General features: G+C 48.0%; 1 protein-coding gene across 1 annotated transcript; it reads left to right on the plus strand.

Moving 5' to 3' along the window:
- Positions 1 to 6,555: 6,555 nt before the first annotated feature.
- IUM83_07273 (uncharacterized protein) lies at positions 6,556 to 10,601 on the plus strand (the record flags this gene model as incomplete). The annotated part of the gene is made up of 2 exons (XM_067931556.1): positions 6,556 to 6,991; positions 10,489 to 10,601. The coding sequence occupies 2 exons, from the start codon at positions 6,556 to 6,558 to the stop codon at positions 10,599 to 10,601; spliced, it is 549 nt and encodes a 182-aa protein (XP_067780308.1).
- Between the last annotated feature and the right edge of the window lie 628 nt (positions 10,602 to 11,229).

An 11,229-nucleotide genomic window follows, 5' to 3' on the forward strand; every position in this document is an offset into this window, starting at 1 on the left:
CCACACTGAGCCAGAATTCGAACAGTAATAAGAATAAGAACAGCTCTAGCGAAGAATCGGCAAAGCTTAAGGCTTCAGTGGTACGCCCATGCGCTCCGTCGTACAGCTCTGGAAACTCTTCGTTCGTTGGTAAGCTGGCTGGGTTTACATTCAGTGTAACCAATCATGTGTCATTAGTTGAATGTGCGACATCACACAAAAATACAAATACCTGCTCGCATCTTCTATTCCAGAAACATGGGGCTTTCTGTTCGTGCCTTTTTCACCGCTCGAATTGTTCTCGATGCAGCACGCTTCTGCTTTCCTTTTCCAATGGCTTTCGCGCTATCTGCGGCCTGGATTTCATATGCACTGCTTTGGGGAGAATTTACTGCGGTGTGGCCGGTGGAGTGGTCGCCTCCACGTGCTCAACGGCATCTCCTCAGCCATATCGGCATAGTATTCACTTCTATCGTCGTCCATCTCCGACTCAGCATCCGCAGCTTGCTCGACCAGCGTCTCCGCGTCGAGGGCTGCTACAGGCGACTTTCCATGCAGTGTTGGTGTCTTCGCCAACATGTTGTAGAAGTTAGGGAGCGCCCCTTTCTCTTGGGTCCGAGGCACTGTGTTCTTGGGCGCTCCCCCTTCATTCTTGTCCACCTATCGGGTGTCTGAGGCGTTGGTGGTGCGTTGTCGTTCATCTTTTCTTCCCCTCAGAAGTCTGTATCACGGTCCCGCGTGCTGTCGACGGATTCGCAGTGCTTACACTCGAGACGCTCCCGATCGGCGCCTTCCGTCCGCTCCAGACGGCGCAAAATGCTTTAGCCTCGCGTCGGGTCACTCGGCGCGCAGGCATCTTAACGCGACCCTGAAAGTTCTTGTATAAGCCGGTGGGTCTCACTCACCCTTGGGGGAAGGGGAAGGAATGGCGTTGCAGCGACCTTAAAAATCAGCGTTTTCGATCTGACGACGGGATTTATCGCGACCTTAGCGCTTAGAGCAACTGGTAATTTAAATTGATTACGCAACCCCGTGCCAAATTTAGAGATTGCTAATCAGTGTGATCCACATCATGGTATGTTTGTCCCACACACCACTGTGGGCACCACATTGGTTTGAGGACTTGTCGATTTCACCAAGATCACTCACTTCGGCTGAAGAATAACAAGTTGGCGCTGGCACGAGAGCTGGTGCGCGCAAGGCTTGCTGAAATCAAGGTCCTGAAAAAAGCGGTGGATCAGATGAACGCAAACACGAAGAAGATGCTGCACGCGTAGATAAAGCTACAGGGACTCATTGAAGACCACGAAGAGCTCAACTACGAGCTAGAAGCACTTCTGGCCGATGACGACTTTAATACTGCTAGTGCCCAAGGCGATGATCTTTCCTTTGGTGTGCTGCTGGAGATGGTAGTGAACACACTAAAAGAGTAATGGTCTGGATGTATTAGAAAGCTTAGTACAGTTCCGTTGCCTATCAGAATCAGAGTTGCTTAAGTAGCTGCTGGTGAATTTTGGCAACGCTTGTGTTATATTCAGATGGCATGGGGCGCTCCTGCGAGTAGCACATGATGGTCCTTAGCATTCTTAAGCGCATCACCTTGACATCCTTCTTGGTCACTTGATAGTGCTGACGACCAAGGTTTCCAGTAACGTAATTGTGTACTTGAGCAACCACCATAGCACCACAGCTGGAGAGGTCAGGCTGTTGTAGCACTTCAACCCAGTCAATCGGATCAAATGTAATTTCCGAATCGGACGTGTTTGCAATGTGCCAACGGCTCAAAAAGCTACGAAGTCCTTCTCGCACCTCTTGATCTTCGTCATTAGATGTTTCTCCCCCAAATTGCCTCCATCTCTTCGTGATAATCGTCATCTACAAGTGGCTCATACATGTAAACATGTACGCAAAACTTTTTGATGCTTTTTGTCGTAATGCAACTGAGCTATGATGACACCCCAGTGATTCGCATTTAGGTTGACAGTATGAATGACAAATTTAAGCTCTGCGAGACAGGTCTGAGATATTTGGGGTCACCCAATATGCCAGAAAAGTGACGACAGCCCGAATGATCCCTCCACAGAACTTAAAATCGTATTCAAACAAAAGTCGATTTGGCTATCATTCAGCCAACCTCCACACAGACCACCCACAATGTTTTCGAAGCTAATTGTTGCGCTGTCGGAAATCGTCGCAAATTCAGTGCGTAACCTGCTAGATGTGAACTTTACAATCAATTCATTCGCCATCAGTTGATGGCGATCGGAGACGACATCCGAAGACATGCCAGCCGTTTTAGTTTCCAGGGCAAAAAGATGAACGTCTGCGTCAATTTTGCGCCAAACAACTTGCTCCAGCCACTTCCTGTCTTGAATCCATGATTTAACCTTGGACTTGATATCATAGAATCCGGTCAACGCGCCTACAAATTGACTAAAAAATAAACCAAAATCGTACAGCAACCTTAGTAACGCGACCCTAGTAAAACAACGTTATTAAAGCAACCTAAGTAAAGCGACCTTACCCGCTGAACTTCCACAGCTTTGGATCAATCGACGTAACAACGTCAAGTGTAAGACCTTGGTTCTTTACCGAGTCTGTGAGTTCATCAGGTTTCTTTTTCTCATTTCTGGCTGTTGTCACTGAAGCCTGCATCGATCGGATGAGATCTGGAGGGATTGCAAAGGCGGACATGTAATCTTTTGGCCGCATGAATTCCCATTTACACTCGGTAGTACGCGCCTTAAGGTATGCGTCGTCGAGCTGAACAGGATACTTCTGTCAGCAGTGCCCCAGCTGGGCAACAAGCTATGATTGGCTAATATTCACATAGTGAGTAGGGTAAAAATTAACTGGCCTCTCCACACCCTCCGCACCATCACTTCAGAATCATCCGCGAAACCAGAGAGAGCGAAAGCGAGAGCGAGAGAGCGCGAGGCTTCCACCAGCTAAAACGTGCGCCACCTCGTCGATTCATCTTCCCTCTACGCTCAATATGATGTAAATTTCTGAATGTTCTTGCTAGTCAATGGAGCTACCCGAAGATCACCCTTTGTATTCAGAGGCTCTGGCAGCAACTCAACTTGCAGACGAGCGATTGGAATCAAGTACTCGCAGTGATTACAATGGGAGTTTGCGACGGTTTGCAGAATTTTGCGAGCAGGAAGGGTACCCAAATCCTCTTGAACATCGATTTCAAGAGCTTCCGAGTGTTTTAGCGGCATATATTGGTAAAATCAGCCGTAGCAATTCGACGCAATGGCCTGCTGAAAAACTCCGAGCTGCGCTGTCGTGGCACTACTCAAAACCCGCTATGGTTAAGGGAGGGCATCCAGTGGATCGATGGATTGTTGAACGGCAAGACGATGGAGGATACGAAGCGCGTGGAAACCCAGCCAAAGTGACCATGATTAGTCAAATCATGACGGGGATCAGTAAGGTCAAGAAACGAGAGCGTGTTCCTGTTCGAGCATCCCCCATGTCACTATCAAAACTGACTACCATGATCAACTATCTCCAGAAAGACACTGTTTTCAACGAGTTGATGTGCGTGTGGTTCATGGCTGTTGGATCGCTGTGTTTCTACGGCATGTGCCGTATCAATGAAGTGCTACAGATGAAACGGGGCGACATCCAGTTGGGTCTAGAGCGTGTTTCATCTATCAATCCGTCCGTCACGGTGCGATATGGATGCTTTACTATTCGGGACCGTAAAACTGATCACGATCCTCAAGGTAGCAGGATATACAATCTTCATGTTCTCCCCAAGGACGAAAAAGCTGCTGAAGCCCTGACGTATGTGCAACGGTGGATTGAATTTGCGTCAGATAGCCTAAATCACTCTTGGAGTCGTGACGAGCTCGTGTTTCCATCCCTAACACGAGTTCCCCGAGCCAGCGTCAAGCGAAGTCGACCGAAGGCTGCTACAACACTCAACGGTGAGTCATTTAAGCGTGTTGGAGTGAAGTGGGGTGCTGCAATGACTGAGAACAACTTTATTCAAATTTTGAATATCGTGGCTGGAGCCAGCAATATCAATCAGAGTCTGCTCGGTGATGACATTTGGTTTACATCACACTGTTTCAGACGCGGTGGAGCTCAGTATCGCTTTATGTTTGCGCCTGAAAAGTGACGATGGTCATTGAAAATGGTGAAGTGGTGGGCTGGCTGGGCTCAGAAAGAACGAAATGAAACTGTCTTACGCTACCTCCTGGATGATGTACTTGATCGCGAAGAAAGCCAGCTGGGTGACTCGCTGGCACCCGATGTCATCAACCACACCAAAGAGATGTTTATCGACGCATCTCGGCTCCATGAATCTTCTGTAACCAGCCGCCTCGCGTCAGTTGAGGGTAAAGCCAACAACTCCGTGACTACATCAGATCAAGTGACGATGACAAAAGACTGTTCAAAAACACTGCTACGAGAAGTCCTGGCAGAGGTGGCAGTTAACGGTGGCAACGACTTTCCCCGTTCCCAAGTTGTGTCCGAAGCGGAGATACCGACAACTACTGCGCTGACATCAGAGTTTCCAGAGGCCAAATCGTGGAGAGACTACGTAACACAATACTGGACAAGCGACCCCTCTCGTCACCAATATAGAGCAGGTGTTGATATGCTCCCACACGAGGTCAAGATGTACAAGTCACGACTCTCCAAAATGAAGCTGATTGCCGAATATATCCGCTCCAACTACGACAATGATATGAACAAGTTCGAAGACAGCTTCAAGGTCATTATTGAGGGAAAGCTGAGCGTCAACAAGATTTGTACCCTAATCAGGTTGAAACGTACACAAACATCGTCGCAGCAAAATGTACAATCAACTTAAACACAGTAAAACACAGGTTTTTGATGGAACACTGGTGCACGACGGCATGCTTGTCATCATTCCAAACTCCATACAGACTCTACAGTCTGCCACACTTGACGATTCATACCAGTTTAAGCTTTGCATACAAACACACAAGTCTGCCACACTTGACGATTTATACCAGTTTCAGTATTGTATACAATCACACAAGTCTGCCCACTTGACGTTTAATACTTGTTTCAGTATTGTATACAATCACACAAGTCTGCCACACTTGACGTTTAATACCAGTTTCAGTATTGTATACAAACACGCAAGTATGCCACACTTGACGATTTATACCAGTTTCAGTATTGTATACAATCACACAAGTCTGCCATACTTGACGTTTAATACCAGTTTCAGTATTGTATACAATCACACAAGTCTGCCACACTTGACGTTTAATACCAGTTTCAGTATTGTATACAATCACACAAGTCTGCCACACTTGACGTTTAATACCAGTTTCAGTATTGTATACAAACACGCAAGTCTGCCACACTTGACGATTTATACCAGTTTCAGTATTGTATACAATCACACAAGTCTGCCACACTTGACGATTTATACCAGTTTCAGTATTGTATACAATCACACAAGTCTGCCACACTTGACGTTTTATATTAATTTCAGAATGCAATACAAAGACCAAATCTGTTGGTAGCACATGAAATTTACAAGGTTTTTGTGATTAACTGTATTATTGTGACAGCTCTCGGAAGTTTGGGAAAACATCGATATCAATGTCCGCGAAGTGGAGGCGACTAATCACGTGGGGGGTATGCTCACCACCATCCAGTAGAACGCGATTGGCCCTTGCACACATTGGGCACAGGACGCGATTTCGCATACGCGTCACGCCCCTCCGGCTTTCCTCCAAACTACTCGCATAGAGACACGTATAATGAAATACGTGCTCGCAGGATGTCCCTTCCGATCGTAGTCCTCGGCGACCTGGCGTCGGCTGTCGACACACGGAACGTATCGGTGGTGGTGTACGATGCGCACGGCGACCTTGAACGTCGACTTGACAAGCTGGGCACTTGGGATGTTCGTACAGCCATCGTTCAAGGCAAGAACGATCAAAGTTCACGTCACAACGTGCAGTATTTGCAGGACACCCAACCAACTCCCCTTCCCGGATCATTTCGCAGCACATCGCACACTCCTTGATGTTGTCATCTTCGCTTGCGCGCTGCAATACATCGTTTCCTGAATTGTCGGAGTGGCTTCCTGAATTTTCAGAATTCGCTTCGGGGATGGCTGTTTCACCATGGCGAACTTCACTGTCAGACGTCAAGTCGATAACATCTTCAACGGTCACATCCGCACCACTTAGTGTCAAAGCTTGGTCAGCTGCTGGAGTCGCCGAGACCGTTGGCTCTCATTCTTGCAGCCTGCGTTGCTGCACGCGGCGTCGTTCGCGTGTCCGGCGGTGCGACTGGACATCTGCCTCGACTCGTTGCCGAGCGAGGGCTTCGCGATACCCTGCCTGAGCAAACCTGCTACAGTAAGCGCGCCCACTTCCGGTACTGGTATAAAGTGATATCCCGGATAAAAAGATGCGATCTATTTGGAAAGGTTTATTGTTACAAAACTTTGGCGGGCGTTTTGGCGCGAACTACTGCACACCAACCATTGCCGTAGAGCAACCGCACAGCCAACCTTTAGCAGGTTGTCATTACAGAAATAACACAGAGCGACACAAGCAGAAGCACGCCATGGGGGCCTGGATGAAAATACATCAGAAGCGAGGTCTCATCGAGAAGGCAACCGACTGCCCCGCGATGTCACAAGCGGCGCTCGCAGCATGGGTTAAAGCGCCAGCCCAGTCGACCGTCTCGGACATACCCAAGAATGCCGCGTTGATCATGAGCAAGGACTACGGTGATGGCAACCGCCGCAAGCCCGTGAAGGTGACCTCGGCGGAGCTGGAGACGCGACTGTGGGCGTGGATCCAAGCGCCGAATACAACTACCTTCTTGCAACCCATGGACGCCGGCATCATTGCACTGTTCAAGCGGGCGTACAGGAGAAGGCAGCTTCTCTGGGTGTACGAAAAGGTCAAGGACGTGAAGAAGCTGAAGAAGGAGTCCTACGCCGTCGATCAGTTGCAGGCAATGAGGTGGAGCAAGGAGATTTGGCAAGAGCTGCAGGGTAAGTCGGCCATAGAAAACTGCTTCCGACATACTGGTATTGTTTTTAACGGTGTAGACGAAAGGTGCGGCGATTCCAATGGCACTACTTACGACGAAGACATCAACGTAGAAGATATTATAATTCGTGCTTCGCAATTGAGCTTATAATATATATTTTACGTGTGCTTCATTGCGGTCCCTTTAAAATAAAATTGCAAATCTTGGGAAATGGTCGGACCTCGTTACCGGAAGTGAGAGCTTTTACTGTACAGCGTTGGGTGTGATGGTGGCGAGCCATCCCTTGTGTTCCTCCTCCAACAGGAAGACCACACCGATCGCATGAGGTGCGATCAACTTGGCGACAGTTACGTTGATGACCTAGCAGGCTGTCCCGACGGCTGAAAGGATAGCCGCACGTGTCACAAGTAAACGCCCCGACGTGCGCCTGCATCTGTTTATATATAGAAACGCGTCAGTTTATGACATATGACTGTGTTTGGCTAATATGACGCACGGTTGGAGGTTGCTTGGGTTACTGGAAGTGGTTGCCTCGGTGGAGAAAGCTCCGGACGGAAAATTCGATAATGAGAGCCAAATTTTCCTGCGACCGTCCGTTTCCGGACGCCACTGGGGCAACTATCACACTCCCAGGAGGCCAAACAGGTGTTGTAACCCTAGCCGCGATGGTTGACAGGCTACCCCGTCACTGAAGCTTATCCGTATCAGTAGTGGAAATTTAGCGTGGTTCACTCCTATTAATAAACCTAATCTCCAAAAAGTTGCTCCAACCAAAAGAAGTCCTACTTCTCGTATATCGTCATTACGGTCTTTAGATTTGGGGTATTTCTGGTCCATATCAGCAGCTGATCTGAAGTCACTGTGAGATCACTTGGATACTTGAGAACTGCCAGACGATCTGGCTTTGATGAAAGTTTCATTTGACGCCATTTTTTGGGTGTCGCCCTTGAATTCCCTCGGCGCTTTGGCATCGATACGTTAATAATAACCACTTGACGAATGGGTTGCTTTAGAACAGGAAAATGTTTTGCAATCCCGTCGTTATCATTGTCTGTGCTGCCTTAAGGGTTTTGGTCTGCAGTAGGTAATGGCACTTTGGATTATGATACGACTTGTCACACTTGTGCCAATTGCGTTGGTGGCACTTCATCCCTATCTTTGTCTGATAATCCGCCAATACTAGCACCTTCAAGAGCATCCATTAGACTAGCAGTGCCTATTCAGGAAATAATTCCTCCAACACGCGCCATTCAACGAAGTCCTTGTCGATTACGAAAGTAGAAATGATTGTCCAACCGGGGTTCTTCTCCTTCAAATACTCCAAAACTGCCGACATTGTCGCTGCTTGCTCATTGAGGCAAACGAAATCCAACACAGGAAATCCTCTGCCGGTTGCCTTAGTGACGACAAGGCTCCCTAAACATCAAATATAATAAATAAATATAAGGTTACCACACACTGATATGGTTACTATAACAAAAGGTTGCTATATGTGAGAAGCTACACTTACCCAGGTGATGCCCAAGATTATTTGTGCCATGCGTGAAATCCATTGCGAGAGTCTCGCCCCAGAGCTCGAACATCAACTTTTGTACTTTTGTTTGCATAGCAATCCCACACGTCACATCCATCTGATCTTGATTAACAAGAACATCACTACCGTCCAATTGACGAAGAGCATGTAGCATGACTTTCATGCGGTCTTTGGCAGAATCATGACCCATTATGCTCCGGATGAGGTTTCGTGTTTGCTGAGGTGTTACTTTACAACCTGCCAAATAGTGTTTACAGAAGCTCCGTGTAAGCAAGCATGCCGACGTTAATGTAGCACTAGCAAAATCGTACCTTTGCTCGCATTGAGGATGTTAGCTATGTGTTTAGAGGACACGCGGGCGTCCGCCAATGTCTTTACATCCTCTCGATTTCGCTTGTCGAGCGGCAACGATTTCGTTGTTAGGTAGGACGAAGCCACCGCAGCTGTTGTCGGATGTGAACGGGTGTGGTTCTGATTGGTACAACAAACGCGCATCAAAACCGAGTAGAGTCAATGTATTACATCTATCCCGTACATCCTTTCGAATTACGATCTGATATCGGTTGTTTTCTAACAGCTCGACGGTTAGTGTCAATCGTGCCTTGTACCCGCAATAGCGTGTTTTGCGATTACGAAAGCCTTTCGACCGCGACCCTTGCTTGGCGCCATGGGTACAGCGATAGATTTTGTAGGACAACTGAAATCCACGGGGTAGTTGATCTTCATGGGTGCTGAACATTAGCCAAAATATCAACATAATCGTCAATTTTAATTATATCATCGCATTACCGCACAACAATCAAACCTATTATACAACGCCACTGTTTCCGAGGATCGGACGCGGAATTTGACGTTGTTCTTCAGTTTGAAGTCCTTGAAGACTTTGTCAAATTGCGCCCATGTCTCGATGACTCCAGATGGAAATCTCGGCACCACATTTAGAATCTTTTTCTGCTCCTCGGCAAGCGCTTCACATTCATCGTCATGCTTGCTTGCACGTTTTCGAGGTGCGTACTCCGTGCCCACCAATTCGTCATTTCCATCATCGTCACATTCATCATTACCAACAACAGCATCGCGCTCATCAGTATCAAAGCCGTCAACGCCACTTTCGGCTTGGATTTTTTTCTGTGACAGCGTCTTGTCCATTAATGCCAATTTCCAGCTTTTGTCTCTTCTGATCCGAGGTATGAGGTGGGTGGCGACGTTTCTAAAGTGTTGAACGGAGATATCCTTTTAATACCTTGTCATCTGCCAAATACACAACAATATGCGTGAAAACACAAGCTATATAATTTTGCATTCCTGGCTTAAAACAATTACGCTTCTTGGCGGTGCGGCCTAACGCCTGGCTGCTTCCTCTTCCCCACTGGTATCGTGAGTGCTAATTACAGAAACACAACCATATCAGCCACTACTACTAGATTACTCCCGGTTCCTAGGAAGAAATCACTTCACTGATTGTTGAGCGCTGGATTCGTCAAATGAAAATTGTTCATCGTCTTCAGATTCGTCATCTTCTTCCAGAATGAAGTCGTCATCGCTGCTGTCATCCTTCACGACGCTAATCGCGGTGAATATGTAGTTAAGGCTTATCCTCGACTTGTCGCGCAAGCGTCGGCCTGCTGTGTGAAATGAATAAATACAAGGCACGTCAGTAGTATCCATACGACAACACATGATCATTTATCTTACCGCTCGCAGGATTGCCCAGCGAAGAAGCCATGGAACCTCAGGGCCACTCCTAACCTCGCCATGCCATGGTACATTCATCACGTCGTGGTGGCACGGATGGCATGGCTTGGTTAGGAGCGGCCCTGAGGTTCCATGGCTTCTTCGCTGGGCAACCCTGCGAGCGGTAAGATAAATGATCATGTGTTGTCGTATGGATACTACGGACCTCATGGATGCAGTCATAAAATGCCGATACGCTGACCCCACCTTTTGAACGAATGTCGTGGTAGGAACCGCCGCTCAGCCGCCGCAACAGCATGTGCAGCTTATTGATGTGCGTTATCGGTTCGATGCCAGTCCGATTTCGAAATTGCTGCTCGTCTACACGCAGATACGGCTCTAGCTTAGCGACTAGAGCCATGAACGACTGGCGGGAGATCTTGTAGCACTTCTGGAACTCGCCTTCTTCCTCTAGTAGCTGCGCGTGGCTCTTCCAGTCAATGCGTTCGCGCTTACGACACCGTCAGCGCGTGTCAGGGAGGACCACGACGGTAAGGACAAGCAATAGCAACCCGAGAAGCACAGCCGACCTTGCCTCCATCTGCGGTGTAGCTGGCGAAGATTGGTCGTACAGTACGGTAATGGCAGCATGGCAAAGTCACTTTGGGTGGCACCGACCTTTTGCCGTCGATGGCATTTCGCCCCTAACCATAAAAAATCGTGACCAATCAGGTGAGTTTATTTCGCGCCATGGCATGGCATGGTTAGTAGCGGCCCTCAGCCGCTGTGGCTCGGTCCGTGCTCCACGTGGCGTCCGTCCGGCGATTGAGGAATGAGAGGCTGTGGGTGGCTGACCTTTACTATCGCATTTAACCGAATCGTACCTAGTGTGCGAACTTCAAATATTACCGTACCTAAGCCGAGTGTGAATTTAGAGATTTAAATTACGCCCGGAATTTTTGAAATCTGCTAAAGCGACCCTAAATGTCCTGTCTGTGGCTAAAGCGACCGTACGTGTCTCATACTTAAGG

The sequence above is a fragment of the Phytophthora cinnamomi genome (assembly GCF_018691715.1).
Source record: "Phytophthora cinnamomi strain GKB4 chromosome Unknown Contig127, whole genome shotgun sequence".
NCBI classification, from domain to species: Eukaryota; Oomycota; class Peronosporomycetes; order Peronosporales; family Peronosporaceae; genus Phytophthora; species Phytophthora cinnamomi.